The 25,607-nt window shown below is 43.0% G+C and overlaps 2 protein-coding genes across 2 annotated transcripts in view; one reads left to right on the forward strand and one right to left on the reverse strand.

The window, feature by feature from the left end:
• BRCA2 (BRCA2 DNA repair associated) overlaps positions 1-12,253 on the forward strand; it is a gene marked incomplete at both ends in the record, with an annotated part of 36,817 nt that extends 24,564 nt beyond the window's left edge. Inside the window, 11 exons of the mRNA XM_079549290.1 lie at positions 1,411-1,581; positions 1,878-2,229; positions 2,942-3,097; positions 5,138-5,282; positions 7,089-7,210; positions 8,044-8,245; positions 8,426-8,592; positions 8,670-8,805; positions 9,022-9,278; positions 9,978-10,130; positions 11,594-12,253. Of these exons, the coding sequence (XP_079405416.1) occupies positions 1,411-1,581; positions 1,878-2,229; positions 2,942-3,097; positions 5,138-5,282; positions 7,089-7,210; positions 8,044-8,245; positions 8,426-8,592; positions 8,670-8,805; positions 9,022-9,278; positions 9,978-10,130; positions 11,594-12,253 (2,521 nt within the window). The remainder of the gene's footprint in view (positions 1-1,410; positions 1,582-1,877; positions 2,230-2,941; positions 3,098-5,137; positions 5,283-7,088; positions 7,211-8,043; positions 8,246-8,425; positions 8,593-8,669; positions 8,806-9,021; positions 9,279-9,977; positions 10,131-11,593) is intronic.
• Positions 12,254-13,933: 1,680 nt separating this feature from the next.
• On the reverse strand, positions 13,934-25,142 carry N4BP2L1 (NEDD4 binding protein 2 like 1; the record flags this gene model as incomplete). The annotated part of the gene is made up of 6 exons (XM_079550586.1): positions 25,083-25,142; positions 24,885-25,042; positions 17,419-17,543; positions 16,502-16,590; positions 15,025-15,101; positions 13,934-14,162 (listed from the first exon to the last, which is right to left on the reverse strand). Exons 2-6 carry the CDS (start codon positions 25,016-25,018, stop codon positions 13,934-13,936), a joined length of 654 nt encoding a protein of 217 aa, XP_079406712.1. The 5' UTR covers positions 25,019-25,042; positions 25,083-25,142.
• Positions 25,143-25,607: the final 465 nt, after the last annotated feature.

Below are 25,607 nucleotides of genomic sequence, written 5' to 3' on the forward strand. Positions count from 1 at the left end.
TGCACCCAGCTCTGGATTACTGTTCTTGCAATCAGTGCTTGGTCATGTTGGAGGTAATCTCGATTATTTTTACACTGCTTTCTTGTGAATGGGAAAGACATTAAAGCATTTGCACAAAACAAGTTATTATTAGATACACTAAAACTTGAAGTAGTCCAACTTCTTGTTCCAGAGGAAGCTTGTCTTTATCCTTTCCACAGGTGCTCCTGGTTCTGTGCTCAGGTCATCTAATCCATCTAATGGAAGGCTTTCCCCACATTCCTTTTTCAGAAATAGAAAAGAGAAACCACCAACGTACCACTTACAGCAGAACAGCTAAGGCATTTTTTATGTCAGAGCCTCTCTGGGTATCAGTGTGGATCTGACCCTGCAGCAAACAATTAGTAGAGGCTGTTCCACAAGCACTGCCTTCAGTTCCTATATCTTTTCTGGGTTTGCTGTATGTTAAAACATATAGTTGAGAATAAATATTCACTGATTGCTCGTTGAATCAGTCTCTTTACTCTTTTAAATATATTAACTGGATCTCCATCAACTTCCACATGCCTTTATTTAGTCATAAGTATTTAGAATCTTAACCTTGGGCTGAATTCTGTCTTCAATTCCTGAATTGCATCATTCTTTATAGAAGATCAGGGTGTCTCCTAAAGCTTAAGACTGCCCATCTCTTCCACCTTGATAATTAATTTTATAGTCATACCTACTCCTTAACTTCCTGTATATTCACCTACTAAATTGCTTCTTTTCCTCATCCAACCACAACACCATTCCTTAAAATCTTGAGCCTTTCTGGCAGGTTGGAAGTCACTTTTTAGTTGGGCTGTGCTGATCAGTTTAATGGCTTATTTGAGTGACTTGTCTAATTCCTTCTCCTTCAGTGAAATGAACTTCCTAGTGACTGGCAGAGTTGGAAAAGACAGTTTTCCAAGCCAACTAGCACAGTTCACGGTGGTACAGCTTGAAATCAATGCCTTATAAAGCTCTGCTTAAGCCATCGCACGGAGAGAAGGAAATACTTCAGTAGCAGTGAAATGTGTTGTTGGGGATCCAGTGAAACAAGCAAGGGACATTCCAGGGCTGAAAGAGAGTAGAGCACACCTCTGTCCTTCTGTGCTATGAGCATAAATACAGGAATGAGAGAAGGCCTGCCCTTGGAGCTGTTGGTAGGCTCCAGGGTCTGTTTCAAGAATGCATGCGTGTATATGCATGCATGCTGCCAAAGCTTTTAAGGGCAAAACAGTATTTAGACAATAACCACACCAAACCATGGAATGTAACCTTCTTGTTTACTCTGTAATAAGTATTCCTTTGTTAATGTTACCCGTGTGCATAAGCTGAACGCAGTGCTAGGGAAAAATAGGCAAAACTGGCAACGGACTTCAGATCACTTTGTTAACTCTTTATCTGCAGGGCTCTCTGCGATACTCCCGGTGTGGATCCCAAGCTAATAACAGAGGCCTGGGTTTACAATCATTATAGGTGGATTGTATGGAAGCTGGCAGCCATGGAAGTGTCTTTTCCACACAAATTTGCTAACAGATGTTTGACGCCAGAAACAGTGCTGTTGCAGTTGAAATATAGGTAAGTGTGTAGAAACATACCTGGAGTTGTAGTTTTGAGATTGTGTGCTTTTGTAGCTCATGATATTTTATAGTTTCTATGTCGCATTTAGTATTTATCACAATGTTGGAATTGTTGAAATTGTCTGTATTAGAAGTAATAGCACATGTTCTCTGAGAATGTTTAGATAACTTCAGTTTTTCTTCACTGGCACTTAATCACTGGATTAAATAATAGTTTGCAACAATTCATTTCATGGGAAAACGACGTGATGGATTTTGTTTCCTACGTTAGTGTCACGGATCCATTTTTTGTAGGTATGACTTGGAAATCGATAAAAGTAAGAGATCAGCAATCAAAAAAATAACAGAGAGAGATGATGCAGCAGGTAAAACACTTGTGCTGTGTATTTCTAAAATCCTATCACTAAACGCCGCTGTATCTCCTAGTAATAGTAATAACAGTACGGAATGTGAAAAAGCAGCAGCAATAATTGAAGTTACTGATGGCTGGTATGGGATTAGAGCTCTTCTGGATCCACCCCTCAAAGCTTTCTTACATAGAAGAAGGCTGGCTGTTGGTCAGAAGATCATAGTGCATGGAGCAGAACTTACTGGCTCTCCAAATGGATGTACGCCACTGGAAGCCCCAGATTCCCTTATGCTAAAGGTAAACCAAAATACTAAGTTCAGCTTGATTGGATATGCCTGAAAGATGTAATATGCTATTTATTTGAGCCATGCTGTAAACTGGATGGGCTTTTGTAAACATAAAAGTTTTTGTCTGGATTTTAATAACCCAGTTTGTAAGACACGAGGTAGTTAATGCATACTAGTCAGAAGAGTTGGAAGAGAAGTTAATAGTATCAAAAAATCAGTAGTATACAAGTACTTTTTTTCTTTTAAGTTATATAAGATTCTGTTCAATTTTGTTGCACGTTTTGTCAGTTTCAGCTTCCTAGTATGGTTAAGCATTAGGTTGAGGAAAATACTCATCCATCATAAATAAAGTGTAAGGTGAGGGAGAATGTAGGGTGAAAACAGCTTGTGGGAGGATGGGCTTGGGTAGGGAAGACTTAACTTGTTTGAGGGTTATCAAAGTGCTCTCTGAAGTTGCAGCATAAAAATGCTTCTCCTCTTGTATAAGAGAATGGTGTATCTCAGAGGTGCTCGTTTCCTAGATAATTAGAACTCATGAGACTTTTAGTACTTGTTTAAAATTAGCTGTTCAATGCAAAAAGAGGTCCTGAAATTAAAATCCAGTATGTTCCGATGTAAAAATAAGAGAGGTCAGTGTAAAAATAGCCATTAATTTAAATCTCATAAGCTGGAATTCCTTTTGACCCATCCATGCCAGTTCATTCAGCACTTCATGTGTTCAGATTGCAGCCAACAGCACGCGGTGCGCACGGTGGTACACAAAGCTGGGATTTCATCGGGACCCCAGGCCTTTTCCTTTGCCTCTGTCATCGCTTTACAGTGAGGGTGGTGCAGTGGGCTGCATTGATGTGGTTATCCAAAGAACTTATCCTATTCAGGTATGGTACAAGTATTTGATGAATCTGACAGGTTCTATTAGATTTGTTATCTAACGGCTGGTTGCTTTATCATTCCTCAAATGTGACATAATGTGGACAGACAAAAAAGTGTAAGAGATTGTATCATGAGTGGCTGGAGAAGAATTGGCCAGCAGTGTGAATGTTTTTAATTTTTCACAAGTGGTGTATCCTGTTCACTTAGTGTCTTCTGGTTCAGCTCAAAGAGCCAGAAATTACTGAACTTCATTTGTGTAATCTAAAAGGCAGAGTTTGTTTCAAAGGAGGAAAAAACATGAGGAGTTTTAGCTCTGAGTAGAAATGTGAAATATGTTTGTTCCTCTTACTAACATATCTCTGCAGCGAAGTTAAATGTTGTTTAATCATTAGTAAGATTCTTTTTTAAATGTAGCTGGCTATATTGAGTAAGATCTATTGTTTTAAATACTACTGACATTACAATGGGAATATTGTATAAAATAGAATGAAGATGTTTTAGATAGAATCTGACCGTATTTAGAGTTTGTGTGGATAGCAGTTGGTAACTACTTGCTTTTTATAACTGTCCAACTGCAAAAAGAAACTGTATTTTTCACGCTAAGTAGTCCTCTTAATGCTACCAGGTTAGCTGAGATACAGCTTGCAGATTTTGTTATCTTTTCTCAGAGAATGATACACCTGATACATGCCTGTAGCATTTTCTATGTTGTTTGATTTCTGAAATGTTTTATTACTACTGATGGATGTAGAATGAAGTCCACACAGGATAATATAAAGGATAAAACAATATTTGGCTTGGATAATTAGCTTGATATTTAAATTATTATTTAAATGGAGGGAATTGCAACACTTACATTCTGGTAGAACTAACATTTATTTTGGTCCCAGAAAGGCAGCTGTAATCTCTTAACACTATCACAGCTAATGGCTTCCAGTTTGGGGAGGAAAGTGGTGCTTTGTTTTTCACTGTCTCCAGAGAATGACAAGCTGATACAGATTTCTTTTAAAACACTGAGAATCTTGCTCAGTCATACCAAATTATAGGAAGATTTGGGCTGTCTCCCTTTGATTTGTGACTGCTGCACCCCTTGACACAAGAACTGTACTTAAAGCTGTCAGACTAAATAACGCACGATGTATTAGGCACACAGCTATTTCAATAGTTCACTGTCTCATAACAATCAGTCCTTCAGCCTTCCTTCTCCTACTCTTGCTATACTGTCTTGCTGCTTCTGTGTGCCCTGGAGCTGACCTGGCTGCTGTCCCACAGCTGGTTTAGTTCGCAAAATCTGGAGTAAGAAGGCAAAAACAAAAAAAGCAGCCCCACAAAAAAAAATCACCCTCAAACAGCTGTTTAATTAGCAAACTAATGTGATCTGGTAGACAGATAAGGACTAGAGCCAGTGCAAGGGAGAGGAAAAGCAAAGAGAGACCATTTTCACCAGCAGTGACTTCCTGTGTTTGGCTCGCATGTCTCCTCAAACCATGCACTGACGGCATTAAAGCATGTGAGTTTTGGTAGGATGCTGAAGAAAGCTGTTATCCTGTGGAGCCACTTCAAGCATAAAATATTTAAGGGTGGCTGCAGAACAGTATCACAGCTCTTTTGCAGCATCTAATCTAACATGCTTCAGCAGTACAGTCAGTGATGAAACACAAATCAAGTAAAATGCAGTTCTGGTGTATTTTTTGAGCTCTGTGTTTGCTTTATATCTGAATGTATCTACAGATTGAATTCAGCTATCTTCTAAATTGCATAAGTAATGCCTATTATTATTATCTATGGTTTCTTCAGCTGTTAAATCACACAGGTTTGACTTCAACTCAGTTCTGTCTCTATAAATTTAAGAGAAGATTTACCAGCCAATGCTATTGGTTTTTTTGTTTTCTATTTGTTACACTAACAGAACTTATGAACTTGTTCACTTCTAAAAGCCTTTTTGCTTAACAGTGATTATTGAAAAAAACCTAAATTAGGTTAATTTTTTTTTTTTTAAAAGGTGGGTTTTTTTTTTTTTTTTTTTGGGAAATTTTGTGTTTCAGTGGATGGAAAAGACATCAGCTGGCTCATACGTGTTTCGTAACAGCCGAGCTGAAGAAAGGGAAGCTGCCAAGCATGCAGAGGATCAGCAGAAGAAACTGGAAGCTCTGTTTGCACAAATTCAAGCAGAATTTGAAAAGCATGAAGGTCAAGCAGTCATTATTTCAGAATATATATTAAGAACACACGAACATTTTGGACGTTTGCAGATGAGTTTCAAGAAAATTGCAAAAACTTCTGGTGATAGAGAAATGGTGGTTGGGGTTTGGTTTCTGCAGAGGTTGTCTGTGTGTTGCATGGTTTGTTATTCTTTTTATATTTCCTATGTCTTACAAAGCCACTTGCATGTTTTTTTTCCCAACTTTGCAACTGCCTAGGAGACTCTTTGTGAACTTACTGGTCACCAAGCTACTAAAAAAAATTAGCATTGAGATAACATTTCGAAATCGGTACAAGATTGTAGAATTCATAACTTTCTTCAAAAAGCCAGCAGTGTTAATGTTTTGCCTAGAGGTAGGTTCTACTAGGGATGTATCTCAATCGGCTGAACACCAAGACTGAGCACTGAGCAATTTTTCTCACAAACTCTGTGGGACTGTGGAGAGATACTGAGGTCAGTGGCATTAGTAAATGGGACAGATGTCCTGGTGAAACAGGGCATGAAAAAGCCTGAGGTATAAATGCCTTTATTGCCTTAGTCTTACCTAGCAACACAAGCCTTAAGGTACTCCACACTATGGAGGCCAGGGAAAGGATTGGATCAAGGAAGATGTACCTTTGGTGACAGAGGTTTGGTTAGAGAATACTAACCCAAGGGTCCACAGGCCCCCATGGAGCGCTCATGAGTGCTGGGAGAGCTGACTGATGTTATTGTGGTGATTGGGAGAGGTGTCCGAAGGCTGGAGGAAAGCAAATGTCTCCAATCTTCAAAAAGGATGGAAAGGAATACTCGGACAACTAACTGCACGCCAGTCAACCTGACCGTGATCCCTGAGGTTTTGGAGGAACTGATCTTGGAAACCATTTCCAGCCAAGGGCAAGAAAGCAATAGGGAATAGTCAGCAGGGATTCACCAGTAGGTAGTCATGACTGACCAACCTAATAACCTTCTATGATGAAATGACTGGCTTTACTAGTAGAGAAGCAGGGAGCAATAGATATTGTCTGCCTCGATTTCAGGAAGGCTTTTGACACTATTTCTATTAAGATCCTTCTAGATAAACTGATGAAGTATTAGGGGTGAGCAGACAATATGCAGTAGCCAGGCCCAGAGAGCAGGGATGAGTGACATGAAGTCTAGCTGAAGGACAGTTAACTAGTCATGTAGTTGTTGACCCCAGGGGTCAACACTGGGTACAGTCCAATTTAACATCTTTATTGTTGATCTAGATGATGGGACAGCGTGCCTTCACCAGATGTGCATAAAAGGCCCTGGGGTCCTGGAGGCATCAAATTGAAAGTGAGCCAGCAATGTGCCCTATTGGCAAATAAAGGCTAACAGAGGAGTGCTGGCCAATGGATGTGATCCTCCCTTTTACCCAGAACTAATGAGGCCACGCCAGATTTAGATCGCACAGTTCTATGATTCTATGAGTCTACTGTACTGAAGGAAATCATCAAAGATGAATCACAATTACTGGAGACAGTAATAGTTAATATAAAGAAGATAACTTGGCTTTTAGCTGGTGTCTCTGATACAGAATCATAGAATCATAGTGATTTGGGTTGAAAGAGACCTCTAAGATCGTCTAGTTCCACCCCCTCTGCCATAGGCAGGGACACCTTGCTCTAGATCAGCTTGCTCCAAGTCAGTCAATCTATCTGTCCGTATATGAAAGCATTTTGTGGTTTTATTTTAGCAATGCCTACATACTATCATGCTTCCTACATAATTTTCCTTTGCTTTTGAAGTATGCTGGTTGTTGTACTCATGTAACAGATTTTTTTCAACAGAGAGAAACTGCAGAAGAGCACCAAGATCGCGCGTAGTCACCAGGCAGCAAATCCATAATTTGCAAGATGGTGCAGAACTTTATGAAGCAATTCAGAATGCACCAGATCCCAGTTATATGGAGGTAACTGTACAGCGTACCTGGCTAATTTTGAAATACTTGTGGAATCATTTCCTATATATATATTTAGTATCTCCTGCTAAAATCAACCACTAAATTACTCTTTCTTTTTGTCACCTTCTGAAATTTTCTACAGTACACTTATTGCTAAGTAAATGAAGATTTAGTTAAAAATTTGAAAAATATTTTAATGAAGTCTAGTTAAAATAGATGAATAATGTCTTAGATTGTAAAAGAGAAACTATTTTCTCTTGATATATTGAAAGGACAATCATGTGTTTTTTATACCTTTATTAAACATTTGTGGGTGTGTAGTCCTTCCTAGCTGTTAAAAATTAAATACACACTTCTGCATGTCAAGGTCCTTGACTGTCATAAAGCCATTATATAAAGCTGTGACTTAATTTGATAAAATGTTACGCATATCTGTGGTGACGGTACCTGGATCATGGAGGGTTGGTCAGAACAGTAACACTCCCAATGATTTCAGCAGAAATTCACTGTGTTATCTTGGAGATAGCAGCCTGCTGTGACTCTTCTTCTTACAGAAATTCTTTGCAAAATGTCTTATTTGTTATTAAGCAGGCAGACATGCCTGGTGTATGAAATAATTCACTTATGTTTTAAGCAAAAACATAATTCTCACTAATTACTACATAACAACGGTATATAATATAATGCAGAGACAACTGAGCATCAGCCAAGTACCAGTCAAGATTGGTGACCCCAGTTGTGTTAACAATACAGCATTTAAAGTCCTAGTAGTGTATCAGTTGGATTTTCTTGTATTTAAAAAAAAAAAAAAAGACACTGAATACATTTTCTCTTGGTTACAGGGGTATCTCAGTGAAGATCAGTTAAAAGCTCTGAATGCTCACAAGCAGCTGATGAACGATAAAAAACAAACTCGGATACAGGAAGAATTCAAGAAGGCTGTAGAGTCTGCAGAACAGGAAAAACATGGTTGTTCCAAAAGAGATGTGTCTGCTGTATGGAAATTATTTGTAGTAGACTATAGAAAGCAAGAAAAACATAGAGGTTAGTACTTGGAAAATTATAAATAAGCTTTATTTATAATTTATCTGTACAGGAAACTGGCCAACATAACAGGCACACTTGAAACTTCAAGTGTTCTAGCTTGCATGTTGCAGTTTCCAGTTTTGTTTATAAACCTTTATATTAATATTGCACACCTAAATCCGAATCTGGCATTATTAGGAGTGATCCTGAGTATCTGGCGTCCACTGCTAGATGTGTGTTCACTGCTGAAGGAAGGCAGTCGGTACAGAATCTACCAGCTGTCAACATCACAGTCCAAAGTAAGATCAGACTCAACTAACGTACAGTTATCAGCAACAAAGAAAACTCAGTATCTACAACTATCAGTAAGTGCTTTAGTTGCATAAAGATGTATCATCAGGAAGCACTGCAGTCTGTATAACAGTATGAGGGTTTATTTCAGGTCTCACAGAAGATGCTGCTGCAAATTTTCTTTCCAAGAAAGGCTCTAAAATTCACCACTTTGTTGGATCCTTCTTATCAGCCACCGTGTGCCGAAGTTGATGTAGTTGGAGTTGTAATATCTGTTAGCAGAACAGGTATGTTGTGGACCAAGCACGTTATCACTGAATAAGCACTAGATTCTTTATTGAAATAATCAAAATTATCTTGGTGTTATACCTGCATCTCAATTCTGTTAAAACCAGGTCAGATAACCCATCACCCTAATATGCAGGCAGGTAATTGTTTTCCTAAAGAAAATAATGTCTTCATTATTTGCTCAGAATTTAATTCTATTTTTTTCTTACTTTCAGGATTCCCTAACATGGTTTATTTATCTGATGAAAGCTATAATCTTGTGGCAGTAAAAATCTGGGCAGATCTCAGGCACTTTGCTATCGAAGATATCGTTGTCCGCTGTTCGTTCGTTGCTGCAAGCAACCTTCAGTGGCAATCTGAATTCAGATCAGAAATTCCTGTGCTAGTGGCTGGAGATCTTTCTTCATTCTCAGCCAGCCCAAAGGAAAACCATCTTCAAGAGAAGTTCAATGAACTGCGAAGGATGATAGAGGTAAGCCTTCAGATTTTTAGTTGAATGATTAATTCTAGCTATTGCGGTGTTACGTTTGTCACCAAGAAGTCTATCGGTACTAATAAAACTTAAGTAGTGCACATCGTGTTGAATTAGGGGGGATTTTGTTGGAGATGGAGTAAGATGTTAATGCACCCTGCCTGGAGGACTCTCTGTATCACCTATTGGATATCTTAACTGGTTTTATTTCCCCTCTCCCCGCCCCAGCTCAACACCACTGCCTTAAGCATGTGCTGCAGAATCTTCTCTGGCCAGCAAACCCATTTCACTTGTCCACAAGGAATCTGTCATGGACTGTTGGACTCTTGCCTTTTTACAGTTCAAATTTACTGTCTTGCTTAGTTGAGTGCATTCAGTATCAACCAAAGAACTGTTGATTTTAATTATTTATTCTTATTTTCAAATTTAGCTGTGCTAAAAAGATCATCTTGGTCATGCATTCTCACTTTATTGCACAGAAAAATTTACATACATATTTTTCTTGCAAACAGTAAAAGGAAGGTGTATTTTCTTCCATGGAAAGTGCAGCAGACTTCTGAGTTGTTGATTGGATGCACAGTAAACTTCTGGTGGGAGCACAGCAAGAAAACAAAGCCTGACTATTTAGTATGTGAGCATGGAATACTTAGATAATCTTAGAAACAGCTGTTATGCACTGTAATATGTTCTGCTTTATAGAATGTGGACTCCTTTTGCTCTGATGCAGAAAGGAAATTGACAAATTTGCTCCAAAGAAATTGCTCACTTACACCCATTTTACCTAAAAGATGTGGTTTGGAATGCTTTTCTCCTTCCTGCAACTCAGGCCTTTATACAGAGGATAAAAGTTCGGTAAGCTATTCGTAATTAGTCTTGGTTTTATACTATGACGTACACTAAGGATATAAGCAGGTTTTTTTACTGATGGTCTCTACTTTCAGACCGCCCCACAGGGTCTCTTCAGAGCAATGCAAGCAGATCAGATGCAATGAAACCCTTGTGTGGGCTGGGACTGTTACTCAAAAAGAAATCCCTACACTAGACTTCCTACAGGCAGTACATGGAAAATACCCTTCATGGCCTGTGTTTCAACAGCATATTTTAAACACTCTGAATTTTACATGAGGAAAATGAATCCTCCTTTTCCTGTGGATGGTTTATTGCTTCCTCGGTCCTATTGTGAAGATTATCTGACATATCTCCAAGTGAGTGGTCAGGCACTGGAACAGGCTGCCCAGGGAGGTGGTAGAGTCACCATCTGTGGAGGTGTTCAAGAAACATTTAGATGTTGTACTGATGGACGTGGTTTAGTGGGAAACGTTGGTGTAGGTGGGCGACTGGAATGGATGATCTTAGAGGTCTTTTCCAACCTCGCTGATTCTGTGAGTCTGTGACATCACTGGGAGGAAAATTCTTCATCTGTAAATCTTTCTTCCATGTGTGCCCTTGTTCAGAGGACTTTTCTTCTAGATATCTCTATAGATGTAGGTATTTCATAGACTTGAGAGGGAAGAGGTATCACTTTGCAAATGTCTGCATTTCACAGCAGCACTACCAAAAACTGAGTAAAACACTACTCTAAGCTTCTTTTAAGGCTGCTGGAGACAGGTTGTTCCTCGTGTGCAGTGCTGAGTGCAGTCAGAATAAAAATATTTCCTCTCACTGGTTGTAAGGGAGGTGGAAACACAGTGATAAAAGGTCAATAAATGAGGACTAAGTAAGTTTGTAAGGCATCCCTTTCCAGTTCAGAGAAAGTGCTAATATTTGATGCTGAAGCTTTAGTGGTATACATCAGTTTGTTAAATACACTGGCCAAATTGAAACAAATGAGCATTAAAGGTGTTTTTAAGCTATGCACGTGTTTAAATGATTTGCTGTGTAGTAGCTATTCTGTGTGTGTGTGCTACTTATCTTCATGGTTTTTGGTCTGTGTTCTGTCCCTTTTTCCTTCAAACTTTTTTCTTCATTCTTCCCTATTTAATAACCCGTAGAGGATATTTCCAGTGCAGAATGCTCAGTTAACTCAATTTTATAGTGACCACTTTGAATTCTTACCATCTGGCACAGCAAAATTCCTCCCCATTGATCTCAGACATAGTGCAAATGTGCTGTCTTAGTGTGCATGTAAATGAACTCATCAGCTATCAACAGTTGAAAAAAAAACATCGGTCACTCTCAGAAGTTACCAAACCAAAGGTAACCCGGATATGAATTATACAGCAACTTTTGTATCCGTTTTTTCCCTGTTGTATGGAAGTAATTGAGGAAGATAATTGTTCTTTTATTCAACCTGAAATTTTTTTCTTTTTAACTAGATCTCTTCCAAAATTGAAATGAAGCATCCGAGTCCCTTGTCAGCTAGCACACCAAATACAAAGCTTTTCCCACAAGGCTCAGCAATAACGCCTTCATCTGCTGTAAGTAATGAGAACCATCCCAGAAACAGCAAAAAGAGAAAAGCAATGGACTTCCTTAGCTGCATACCTGCCCCTCCATCACTGACACCCATCTGTTCCATCATTTCTCCATCTGTAAAAAAGGCCTTTCGGCCTCCGCGAAGTTTGGGCTCACAGCACAGCAAGTTATCAAAAGAAACAAACCCGAATGCTGGTTGTGTCACCCCCAGTAGAAAACTGAGAGAAGCCGTCCAGCTTTCTGATAACGACCTGGTTGCTGATGAAGAACTTGCAATGATTAATACACAAGCACTCATAAATACTGTACCAGAAGAAAAGAAGATGGATTGTGTAAATGAAGACAGTACGAGGGCTTCAAACTTATCTGGTGATACAAGGGCTAATTCATCTGGTGATCTTTCATTCAAAAATAGTTCCAGATCTACTAAGGAAGCAAACAGTTCGTTGAAAAGCAGCTCTGAAGGAGCTGATGCTCTCCAGAAGGACACAGAGGAACGTGAGGGTTCGTTATCAATCCGCAGGGTGCAGCAAAGGCGCAAATCCCACAAATGCCACTAGATGCACGTGTACAGTACTGTGTGTATTTCAAATTTAAATGTTTTTACTTTGTACATTAAACCCTGATTGTAATAAAGTTACATTACAAAATTCATGAAATGCCTTTCATTTGCAAAGCAAATAATTTAGAGTTGAATGGCACAAATATGTAGCATATAATAGCATTGCTGTGGCTGAAGGTTTTATAACCTATTACTTTGATTCTAACTTATTCTGAAATTACAGCAGTGCCTTTGTTTCAGTCTTGAGCAGTTTTTTTATCCTCGATAGCATTAGAGTGGTTGTTTGGCTGCCAGGAGTAACAAGGCAAAATTAACAATTCTCCAAGTTTATTGTAACGAATTACAGCAGTTCTATTTTGAAATATCCCTCTGCAATTCTGGCGTAGTTCTGTACCTTTTTCCTTAAAACTTTCTTTATAGTTCTTAAAAAGGTTTTAGAAAGCAGCCGTAATGATGGAAGTTTGATTCATAGCAGAATGACATAGAAAAGTATTAGTAATAGATACAGAGTCTACAGGCAGCCTCACTCGTACACAGGCATAATGTGTTCCTTTACACCTTACGCTTCTCTGACCATGAACTGCTAGATGAATCATAGCTACCCCCATGTCTTCTAATGTCCAGGGTGAGCTGCCTTCATTTCCTACTGCAAAGCAGCTTGCTTGCTACCATCCTGCTCTATTACTGCTGTCTGATGTTCTGTACCTACTTTAAAAAACTAACATCACTAAAGCTGAGTTTTGGCATCTCATTTCATGGGGCTTCTTGATAAGCACATATGAGTAGGGTTTAAAAATACAGATAAAACTCTTGCAGGATGGCTGCTGCTTCTCGTTCAGCCACTTCATAGTGGAAGGAGTTATTTTCTCCCTTAGAAACACTTTTCCCTTCCGCTCTCCCTTTCTGCCCTTTCTTAAGTTGTTACTTAGAGCAGTTTGTACTTCCAAGGTCAGGTACTTGGTAGCCTTGTGCTACAGCTATTTAGAGCTGTTTCTGTAGTGCTGTTCCTTCTCAAAGTTTAATGAGCGCTCACCTAACACTTGTGTTCCCTTCAGGATTGCTTCCTCTGGCAGTCCACTCTGCAAGATTAAAGGCACAGTTTGGTGTGTTTTTCTCCCTGATTCTGGAGATGCTGTTTGGGTGCATTAGAGCTAAGGTAAGAACAGCATAACTCCAGGCAGCAGATGTAAGGAGGCAGAAGATCAAATCTTACTACATTATCTTAGTGCTTGTACCTCTCTCAAAGCTAGAAGCAATGCTCCAGACAAGGAGTGGGAAGATGCATAAAATCATAAAGTAGTAGAATAGCAGGAGGTGACCACTGCACAGGGAAGGAATTGGCCACACAGTCTGTAAGAATCTAGGAATGTTTGGTGTTATCTGTAAGTGAAAGAGCAATGAAGGAAAAACAAATGTGAGGCTCAGCCAGTAACACATTTTGCCATGAGCATGAATGCATTTCAGTAAAGGAAGAGATGAGGTTGTACAGTTTGTGCAAAGGACAGTGGTCTTGGATCACTCAGATTGGAGTGATATTTAATGACTTCAGATATAAAAGTCTCATTTAGAAAAGTAGTAGAAAAATAGAAGAATAAAATAGTTTAGAAAAAAAAAATAATACATAAAACTAGAGATTGTTACACCCTGATAACAAAAGCACACAGAGGAATGCACCTCTTCAGTAAAACACCAGGTTGTTTGTACGTGCCGTGCGAGGTCTTCTGCTTGAGAAGGCTGCAGGGGGGTTGGCACAGGCACCCAGGCCATAGGCTGCATTTGGTCCAGGGGAGCTCTGGTCTTCTCTGCTTGGTTTTTCAGAGTGAAGAACACTGTGGAAGGTAACATAATGCTCATATTGTTCTTTCATCTGTTGTATCTTTTGTCGAGGGACGTCATGGATATTTTTTCTGTAGAGTCAACATGAACAAAGAATGCATTACAAGTTATCTTAAACTTGCTGTGGTTCCTGCTATGTTCAGGCCATAGGCTTGATGACCTATTTCTGTGTTTTTACTTCATTCTGTTTTATTTTTGCTAAACTGTAATCCACCACTACCAAACTTCTCAATGGCATTTTGAAGACTGCTGAGAAAATGTAGCCAAGCGTTTCTGTGGGCAGCCAGGACATAAAAATATAGACAAATGCTTTGAAACACGTCCCAGTAAGAGTTATGTAGAAAACGTATGTTATTTTATGTGAATGTTGCTGGGATTTATTGCCAACAGCTTGCTAGCCTTGGGATGAACTTTCACACATCTGGAGAGAGAGCCCAGATGCTGACTTGTAGCTGTCGTTGCTTTATCTGGGTGCACGTCCCAGAGAAGTCCTACCTGTTGTGGCTCAGAAGTGATGGGGAGGCAGTGTTGCTGACTCCATAGCAAGCAAGAGAAAAGTAAGGAACTGGCAAGAGAAACACTGCGAAATGTACTGCTTATGGTGGAGAGGCTAGCCATGGTGATGCCAGGGCAGATTTATACATGAAGTCTCAGGAGGAGAGGAGCAGCTCAGACATGCAGGGTTGTCGGGATGGACCAGAAACAGTCCTTGCAAAGCCTGCCAGGGACATCTGCTGTCTGCACACTCTGAAGAGCCACCTTTTTACCATGTAGCTGCAAAGAGCACAATTTACTACTGTAAATTTTGCACTACAACCCTGCTGTTGTTATTCACCGTGTTACATTTTAGGGTGCATGAAGAGAAAGAGTGCTGACCTTCCTCAGAGCACAGAAGTGAGAAGCAGCCTGCTGTAGCAAAGGGAAAAAATGTACCTCGTCAGTTCTCGAACATTGAACTTCCAGGGCGTAGCTGGCTCTCGGAATATAACTTCATAGCTATATTCACGTGCCTGAGAAAGTACACAGAAGTTTTAGATTTATGGCTGCCAAGCTCAGCAGTAGCCAGTCTTCCACACCCTTGAGATTTTTCATCTGGTCAAGAGATGTCTCATATATCCCCAGGAGGCAGAAAGAAGAGAGCCACAGATCCCACCGAGATGTTTGTCTGATTCCCAGCTCGTCTGTTCCTTCTTACCCAAAGGATCTGGGTCTCCCAGCAAAACTTGTCTCAGCCTCAGCAGTGACCACAGCGCCTCCCTCCCCATGGTGCCCTGGCTCTGGCAGTCACAGGTACTTCAAGAGCTACATGTTGGAGCTTCTGGGAGTGTCATGCTATTTCCAGGCACTCAAGCTACAACGCTCAGTCTTTTTTTTTTTTTTTTTTTTTTTTTTCGGAGGTAAAGCATACACACACACGCATGTATATACATATATATAGTTAATACAGTTATTCAAAGAATCATAGAACGGCCTGGCTTGAAAAGGACCACAAAGATCATCCAGTTTCAACCCCCTGCTATGTGCAGGGTCGCCATCCAGCAGACCAGGCTGCCCAGAGCCACATCCAGCCTGGCCTTGAATGCCTCCAGGGATGGGGCATCCACAGCCTCCCCAGGCAAGATTGATTGCTTTTGGTTTGAAGGGGATAAGCGTTGCCTCCTAAGGACATTACAGAGTAGCAGAAAGGAGGCAGGGGCTCCTGCTGGTCTTTCTACACCTTGTTCCCCTCTACCTGAGGTCTCTCATTTGCTTCACAGTCACCCAGAGGCAGTCACAGCTTCTGCTAGAGGAGCACGCCCAGGACTTCCAGCATCACTACGCATTCTTGCCTCTTCTGAGCTCCTATAAGAGCAATACTCAGCCTCGAACCTCTTAAATCACAGGATCATAGCCAAAGAGCGTGTAGCTGTGCTCAAGCGTGAGTGTAATGTTATCAGGCTGTATCATAAAACAGTACTAAGAATACTGCCAGAACTGCTGCAAACAGATATCAGTGGACTATCAAAGATTCTTCCGGCTGTATTTTTCACAAGTCTTAAACTAAAATTGTAAGTCACCTTGATATACATGTTAACTCTTACGTTCAGCCAGTTTCAAATTCAACAGTTTGGAAACCACTGTATCCATGTTCCTGTTGACATTCTGATTGACAGGAAGTTACAGGGCAAATTCAAAGACCCTTTAATCTTTTCAATAATTATGCCTTCGCTGAGGAACGTAGCTGACTAGATAAAATAAGTACCTACACCCCGTTACCCCTTTCTCCACAATATAAATTATTAACTATAATTAGAGGACTGAGGGAAAATGGAAGTAATTATTTTCAACCTTGTTAAGAACTGTTTGGTTAGATCACCTCCTACATATCACAGTTAAGCATACAAAAGCAATAAATCATAGCTTTCCCTACCATCATCACATATGGCTTCATTTCCCAAGCATGGATGTTGGTATTATCAATAATAACCGGGCTTTTCCCATTCTTCATTGCTTTGCGTGCTGCAATGTAACACATTAAGTAAAGCTAAAATGTATTAATGGCAGACTGAGTCAGGTCTTTCTAGCCCCAAAGTGCCCTTTCTTTGCCCACCCCGGCACACCTGGCTTCCCAAACATTGCGTTTGTATCTCCCTCCCAAACCCAAGCAGAGCTCAGCAGGTGTTTCCTGGTGGAGGTGATGCAGCTGAGCAGCAGGATCTGAAACTCTTACAGAACATATTTAGAGTATTTGTCTGAGCACTGGGCATTTACAGCAGATCCAAGTGACTATTATTTCCAAAAGATTCTGTTTTGTGATCACAGCGTATGTTTGCCATGGCAGTCAACGAGTTTGGAGCACAGCCACAAAAGCATGTTACATTTTCTTTCTGAAATAGAAACCGTGGTGATTGCATTCCTGAACTGTCATTAGGTTTGTAAGTATTCCTTTTGGCTATCATGAATTCCTCGTTAACCCACTCGCAGCTCAGGACAGACATCTGAGAACATACAGTCTGTGCAATGCTGTGCACACAGCTGTGCTGAGTGGCTGCACTGCTGCTATGAGCACATCACCCTGCTGTGCCCAAACTTCAGCACTGCTGTCTGTTAGCCACCATTTTGCTTCCAAAAACAGTACCTACCATCACCAACATTTACTCATTATCCAATTTCCAATTTCTAATGCTGTAAATAACTCAGAAGTGGTGAATGTTTTCTCAAACAGCACACCAGGAGCTTCGGTGTATGGCACTACTCTGAGATATCTTCTCTGGGTGCTAAACTTAAAGACACACTACAAAGAAAAACTATGCTGAAAAAAAAAACCATTTCAGTCAATTCAGTCACCTCTCTTCTGGTTCCATTTGTGTGCATCCTCTAGGAAGTCAGGGTCAAACACATATACACCATTTCTAGAAAAGAAGTCATCAGTACTAAGAACTACAGCGCTGGGATAGTCACATTTCAGCTGTCTGAAAAAAGAAATGAAAGAAGGATTAGTGTGTGCAAACACATGCCTTTCACAGAGAGCATTAAATCAGGAGCCATGTGAGTGCTCTACAAATTTGCACATCGCTTCATTTTGAAAATCCCAGGTAAAAGAGCTCTGGAAGTGATGTGGTCAGTAGATGGACACACAGGAGGGAACGAATGGAGCCTAAAGGATGTTTGATTTCTTTAATTCAGCAGAGAAATCTGCAGTGTACTACCAACGTGAGTCTGTAATCACAGTAATAATTCAATTTTCTGAGTTATTTGGGAAAGCACGAATGTACAGTAAAGAAATTGCTGCTAATCCCATGGAAATTGGTCTCAAAAGGTGATTTGATCACAGGAGTTTCATTACAGAGAGATTTTTGAAGATAACTCAGAGGAAGGGCTTGTCATTTAGTGAGGATGACCCACAGCTGTGGCTGACAAGGGAGCTCCCTGTGGCTGGTGGCAGAGAGCAGCGCCCCTCCTCTTTATGTTGGCGTGTATTCTGCTGCGGTGCCATGGAGCTGTGACACTGTGCTGCTGCGAGCAAGTGAAAATGCTCCCTAATGGTGGCTCACATTCTTCTGCAAGTCCTTAGAGAGCATAAAACCATCCTGATGCAAAACTGGGTTTCCAATTGTGGTGCATCCATGGGCTGAACTGTTTATTTTTTCAGACAAGGGAGCGTTGGGAGGAGGAGGAGGGAGGGAATCCCTGTGAGAAGCCAGGGTGAGCGCCCAGCACAACCTCACTGCTCACCATCTCCTCAGGGCCCAGAAGCCAGTGCAAATGCAAGGCCAGTCCAGAAGCCTCGTGACTGCGACGTGCACGGTGCTGCCCTGCTATCTCACACTGCATTCAGTCCCCGTGACTCAGCTCAGCTCTTCAATACATCCCCGCAAGCGACAAAACAACTATTTCTCAATGTCTTATCTGGCTGAGCAAACGCAGGGAAAAGGTCCCTCTGGGTAATCAGCAAAAAACAGACACCCAGGCTGAAAAGGCTTAATTCTGTCATTTCCAGCTCTGCTCAAACCATTTGCTTACCAATTTCATCCTAATCTGCCCGCCAGAAGCAATGCTTTACTGGGATTGTATGTTGCTTTAGTGGAATAAAAGTCAGCTTCTGACTTTATTCCACCCTCACTGTAACTTCTATCAATTTTTGATTAATTAATCTCATTTTGGAGTAGCAACTGCCACAGAGCAGGCTGATGGCTGGCTGATGGCCTGTGCTGCAGCCCCTCCTTTACGTTCTGGTTAGCAGCTACATGTAGTCTTCTTCTGGCTCAGAAGTGTGTTAATCACCCAATTCCTGCTGCACAAACAGATCTAACAAAAGTCAAATACTCTAAACTTGGTGCCATGCAAAGAATTCTTATCACGAAGAGCAGAGGGCATCTACTGCTTATCTGCTTACTCTTGTGCTGACACACGGATAGATTTATCTCATCGCCTGGTGCCTCACCTCTCCATTGCTTTACCAACCTTCTTACCAATTCAAAATGTTACACAGTTTTAGCACACACATTACTTAGCTATTAGTGCAAATGCAAAGTCACAAGACCAAACTTGTACTTGAAAGGAGGAAAAATAGGGCACAAAATGTATTAAGAACAACAAATCACTGACACATTCGCTATATTCATACTAAACCAAGTCCCACTAACAGGAAACACTAAACAGGTGTTTTACATTCTGCCTATTCTGCTTTGACATTTGGCTTTCTAAAACAATGTGACTCTGAAGTTGACAGCTGATTTCTGCAATCCTTTACAGCCCATGCACTCCTAACCACTCTGTGCAGCAAAAATACCTGTTTTTTAGGAAAACATACTGCACGTATATAAAATGAGGAGCTGGGGGTGACGTTATTAAAAATTTTGAGCAGCATCCATCACAGTTAGACCAGTAAGTGTAAGCCATACTACGGAGAGGAAGAAAGACAAAATCTCTTTGCGAGACCAAGGGTAATTACATGCTGTATTTGCATTAACAAAAAGCCACTGAACTTTAAGCACTGTGTTGCGATAAACAGCATCTGCCAAAAGTTCTGCACTGGTTTGCCTACCTGGGCCACTGAACTGCTTAGCATTGTGCTGTCTTGCAGCAGTTACTTGGTGGTGTGTTACAGACATGGAGGTTGTGTCATGGTGTGTTACACTGCCCAGCAAGGCTGTGGATGCTCCCTCCTTGCAGGCATTCAAGGCCAGGCTGGATGGGGCTGTGAGCAACCTGCTCTAGAGGGAGGTATCTCTGCCTATAGCAGGGGGTTGAAACAAGGTGATCTTAAAGGTCCCTTCCAACACAAACCATTCTGTGATTTATCACAAGCAAAAGTTTGCTCTGCTTCTCTCTTTTTTCCCAGATTGCCATGCTGGGGGAAGTGCCTCATTAGATGGACACAGGTGGAGAAACAGCTTTCAGACAGAAAAGCAGCCAACTTCATGTGTTTGGGAACTGCTAAAAACCTTGGTGAGGTCACAGGCAGCCCCACGAGCAGCTGAGGGCATCAGGGAGACCTGGGATCAGTGTAGGCTCTCACCTCCTCTTCCAGCTCTATGATGGCTGCGATGATTAAAAAAGGAGACTCTTGCTGTGGAAAATACAACTGTGCTTCTGTTTGGCCACAGAAGTGTTGAAACAGCTGAGTGTATACAGAGGGGGTTTTAAAGCATTCTAAATTATTCATCTGAAGAGCTGTTCCCATGATTTATACAGTTTTTGAAGTCTCTTTTTTTATTAATAGCATCTTCAGCACTTTCAAACAATCATTTTGGAGTTTAACTGCATACATTTCTGTCTTCACAGACAACAAAATTATTATCCAGGCTTTCAACTGCCTGGGAGCTTGGGAGAAGTTTTCACAGTCGCTGATAACATCATCAGAGAAAGAAAGCCCCAGCTGCATTTCATCAGCTGAAGCCTCAAGATGCAAACTCCTTCCAAGGTAACACTGATCGTAACATTTATAGGATCATTTAGGTTAGAAAAGACTCTAAGATCATCAAGTCCAACCACTAACCTAGTACTGCCAAGCCTACCATTAAGCCATATCCCTAAGCACCGCATCTACACATCTTTCAAAAAGCTCCAGGGATGGTGACTTAGCTACTTACCTGGGCAGCCTGTTTCAATGCTTCACAACACTCTTTGTGAATAAATTTTTCCTAATATCCAATCTACACCTCTACCATGCAACTTCAGACCATTTCCTCATGTCTTCTCACTTGTTTCTTGGAGAAGCCTCACCTCACCTCCTTGCAGGCAGCTGCAGAGAGCAATAACGTCTCCCCTGAACCTCCAAACCGAACAATCCCAGTTCCCTCAGCTGCTCCCTATAAGATTTGTGCTCCAGACCCTTCACAGCTTCGTTGCCCTTCTCTAAACACACTCCAGGGCCTCCGTGTCTTTCCTGTAGCGAGGAACTGAACACGGTACTCAAGGACCTTAAGTACTAGCACCACGCACAGCTAGTTGTTCTGGTCACTCTTCCTTACACAGAGCTTTCCTGTGGCACTTTCAACATAAAAATCAGAAATATGAGGAGCAGAGCACAACCTGCCGTGTTTTGACAACTCCTGGCACCCTGAGGACTTTGGCCTGGCACACGGCTGCCGGGCCGCATGACGGGGTGTCCACACCTTGCCCATGGGGTTGGGAGCAGCAGCTGCATTTTGCAGAGCAACAGGCTACATGTCACACATTGCAGAGAAGTACCCAAAACATAAGCATTTTGTATGTTTGCAGTAGTGTGTTGCCAGCTGGAAGCAGGAGCTGCAGAGCTGATAAGCAAAGTCCACAAACAGCAACAGAGCTGCAGTTCTGCAGTAGAGTTGGGATCCTGGTGGCAAGCCAGGCTGGTTCAAGATCTTACCAAATGCAAGGCTGAACAAGGGACTGGAGGAGCAAGGAAGAATGGAGCAAGTTTTAGGGCAATCCTAGATGTATGTACAAACTGGGAGAAGGACTCATATGTAAAATTATAGGGAGCTCTGTGGAGAAAGACCTGGGAGTTCTGGTGGACAAAAAGCCAGACATGAGCCAGCAGTGTGCTCCTGCACTCCAAAAAACCAACAGTATCCTGGGCTCCATCAACAGAGGGTTGGCAAGCAGGGACAGGGAAAGGGACAGGATTGTCCCTTTCTGCTCTGCCCTCGTAAGTCCCCATCTGGAACATGAGTCCAGCACAAGAATGACACTGTGCTGTTGGAGTGGGTCCAGGGGAGGGCAATGAGGATGATCAGAGGGCTGGAGCACCTCTCCTGTGAAGACAGGCTGAGAGATTTGGGCTTGTTCAGCCTGGAGAAGGCTCTGGGGAACCCTCATTGTACCATTCCAGCACATAAAGGGAGCTTATAAACAGGAGGGAGTCCAACTTTGTACACTGGCAAATAGTGATAGGAGAAGGAGGAATGGTTTTAAAGTAAAAGAGGAGAGACTTGGAAGTTAGGAGGAAAATTCTTTACTCAGAGCGCAATCAGGCTGCCCTGAGAGGCTGTGGGTGCCCCATCCCTTCAGGCACTCGAGGCCAGGCTGGATGGGGCCCTGGGCGGCCTGAGATGGTGGTTTATAGCCCTGCCCATGGCAGGAGTTGGGCTGGGTGGGCTGTAAGGTCACTTCAAATCCAAACCATTCCATGCATCTAAGATTCTACAAAACTGGAGAAGATGTAGCTTATGTCAAGCACTGATGCCTCAGTGCCAATGTACTTCTCACCTTCTCTGTCATCTGTTCAGGATCCATTCTTTCTGCACTTCACAGTGGAGTACAAGAATGACCCCCATTTCAAGTGATAAATAAACAGCAGTGGCTTAGAAGTTGCATATTTGATCATTCCCAGCCTAGTGCTTGAGTGAAACTGCTCAATACGTTGCACAAGTTGTGTATTTCCAGCCAAAACAGACTCTATTGTGAAGCAGATAAGAACTTGCATGTGACTTGATTTTTGGAGATGTTTTTGGAAGCTGTACCCACTACTGCACCTCAGGTAACTGTTTTCTTAGCGCTTGCCTTGATTTGATCATAAAACACGTACTGTGAAGTCAGGGAGGCACGTACCCATGTGCAGGACATTACTCACATCTGACAGAGGCTCTTGGAAATGTAACTCCCTCTGTCTCTTTCTTCTCCCACGCTGGTGGTGAACAGCTAAGGGAGCCAGTGGTGCAAACCTAATAAATAGGAGGTTCAGGAAAGCATATCCTTAATAGTGAAGTAATTGGAAAGATTTGAAATTTGCCAGTGAGCAGAACAAATCCTCATTCTGCCTTGATTACTGAATGTATCACAGGTGGCTCCTTCACTGCCTTTACCAGCAACAAAAAAAACAGACCAGAACTGACCAGTCCCGATGCCATGCCAGCTCCTCTGAGCTGGTACAGTGACTTGGATGGGAAAACTGTTTCCACAAAGACACTGTGATCACATCTCACAGAGCTGTACCCAACCAGTGCTAAGTGATGCTGAGAGGTGTGGGAATCAAGTCATCAGTCCCAGCTTGCCACTGGAAAATGCTCTGAAGTGACAGAGTGAAAACCGGACAGTCTGCTGGAACTATCAGTGAGTTGAGGTATCAGTAGTGGTAACATTCATGGCTCATGACATTTCTGAGTGCTGTAAAGTACAGCTTACAACAGAAATTCTGGCCGATAATAATGAATGAATGGGGATCTGTGTGAAAGCAGCAGAAGAAACAACAGAGCAAAGGTTAAAACAATGGCATATACTGCTAAACAAACAGCAGTGAAGCTGGGAGATGTGTCCTCCACCCACACACCTCGAAGCCAGCACTCTGCTGAGCCCAGAGCAGATGGATTGCCATGGGAAACCTCTGCAAGCACCTTCTGATTTCAGCCAGACCACTTGTGCAGTGTACTCTGATGCACCTTTCCTCTCGTGCAGGATCGTGCACTGAGCTTGTTGTACTAATTTAGAATCATTGAGAATCATAGAATGACCTGGGTTGAAAAGGACCACAATGAACATCTAGTTGCAACCCCCCTGCTACGTGCAGGCCCACCAGCCACTAGACCAGGCTGCCCCGAGCCACATCCAGCCTGGCCTTGAATGCCTCCAGGGATGAGGGCTTTAATTTAATTTAATTTAATTTTAGTTTGATTTTAGAAAGCTTAGTTTTTAGAAACGAATTTCTGCTCAGTACATTGCAGCAAACAATGTGGGATGTGGGAAAAGCAAACAGCAGCACTTTCTTGGCACAGACCTTTCAAAACTTAGGCAGAGCTAGTGGAGAGGTGCTAAGTGCAGTTCTCACAGCTGCCCTTTGAGCCCCATCCTGCAGTAACACAGTTAATGGAGCTAAGTGCAGAACAGGTATCTCTATCACTCATCTTATATAGGACTAAAGCAACGCTTACAATTCATTTTGCAAATTTCTCATTAATAATTAACCTCTATTTTTACCTAAAAAAAAAAAAAAAAAAAAAGCCATTTATTTGCATTGGTCGAGAATACACCCCCAAATCATTACATTCAGTCCGTACTATGAGAAAACCCAAACTCCTCTGGCAGTGATGGGACCTGTGCTTAAATGATCTCTTTAAGAACAGACGTGCAGTTGGGCCTTCACAAAAACTACAGTCTGTGCACATTCACTTCAGAACCCGATCCTGCAGGCTGCCTGTAAGGCAGAAGACCCCGTCCTACAGAAGGGGCTGCCCTGCAGACGAGGAGCTGCAGGTTCAGCCTCACTCTCTGTGCTCCCACCTTTTGCAGTCTGGCCGTTTTGCTGCACCACAGAACGTTGTGATAACGAGCACGGGGCTCCTCAATGCCCGGACGTGGAGGAAGCCCACAGCCCAAGCGGCTCAGGTTGGAAGAAACCTTAAGATCACGCAGTTCCAACGCTCTGCTGGTGCAGGGCTGCCGGCCGCGAGAACAGGCTGCCAGGGAAGGCAATGCAGAGGGCCGTGCTGTGAGCACCAGGAAGCGTCTCCGTTTTGAGGGTGAGCGCGGGCGCTGGGAGCCGCGAGGCAGTCGCCTGCGCGACGGCGGACTGGGGCTGCGCTGGGTGACGCTGCTCAAAGTATCCTCGCGTATTTTGGACCGGTTTCGGAGCAGCCTCTTCTGCCCGTACCGCAACCGCTGGTGCCCCGAGCGGGGCTCGGACAGCAGAGGAGCGGCAGCCGCAGCTCGTGCCGGTTTGCCCCGTCACAAGAGGAAGCGTTTCAGCGCCCGCGATCAACCGCAAGGAGCGCTCGTCCGCTGCTTTTCGCGGAGCACCAAACATCGCGGCTCCGCCGGCACAGCCGAGGCCCCGCCAGAGCAGGGCCCCTGCCAAGCTCCGCAAAGCTCCGTGGAGAGGACGACGGCCTTACCTGGCCAGCGTGCTCTTCCCGGAGCCCGGCAGGCCCCGCAGCAGCACCAGCGTTTTGCCGAAGCGCCGCGGGGAGCGGCGGGGCGGGGGCTGCAGGCTGAGCCCCCCCAGAGCGCGGAGCAGCTGCTCCTCCATACGGCACGGCTCGGCGCGACACGGCTTGGCACGGCTCGGCACGGCACGGCTCGGCGCGCCGCACGGGGCCCGGCCCCGAAGGAGGAGGCGGGCGCTGGTGGGGTCCGGCCCGGCCCCTCCCGGTCACAACACCGAGCATCGCCACAGGCTTGGGCGGGGCGGACGGAAAGTTGCGCGAGCGACGAGGAGCTGAGGGTGGTGGCTGACAGCCAGAGCGCGAGCCGGCCGTGTGCCCAGGCGGCCTGGCTTGTATCAGCAGCAGCGCAGCCAGCGGCACCAGGGAGCTGAGCGGCCCTCTGTTCTCAGCTCTGGGAGGCCGCACCTCGAGCGCTGTGTTCAGTTCGGGGCCCCACACTACAAGAATGACATCGAGGCCCTGGAGCGTGTCCAGAGAAGGGCAACAAAGCTGTGAGGGGTCTGGAGCACAAGTCTGATGGGGAGCTGGGATTGTTCGGCATGGAGAAGAGGAGCTGCAGGGGAGAAAACAACACAGGCGGCGCACCTTGGGCTGAAAGAATGGGTAGCAGACATTGGCGAAGCTTGACGTGAAGAAACTGGAAATTAATGCTAACTAACAGGACAAGCAGTG

This window comes from Tetrao urogallus, assembly GCF_951394365.1.
Source record: "Tetrao urogallus genome assembly, chromosome: 1".
Classification (NCBI taxonomy): domain Eukaryota; kingdom Metazoa; phylum Chordata; class Aves; order Galliformes; family Phasianidae; genus Tetrao; species Tetrao urogallus.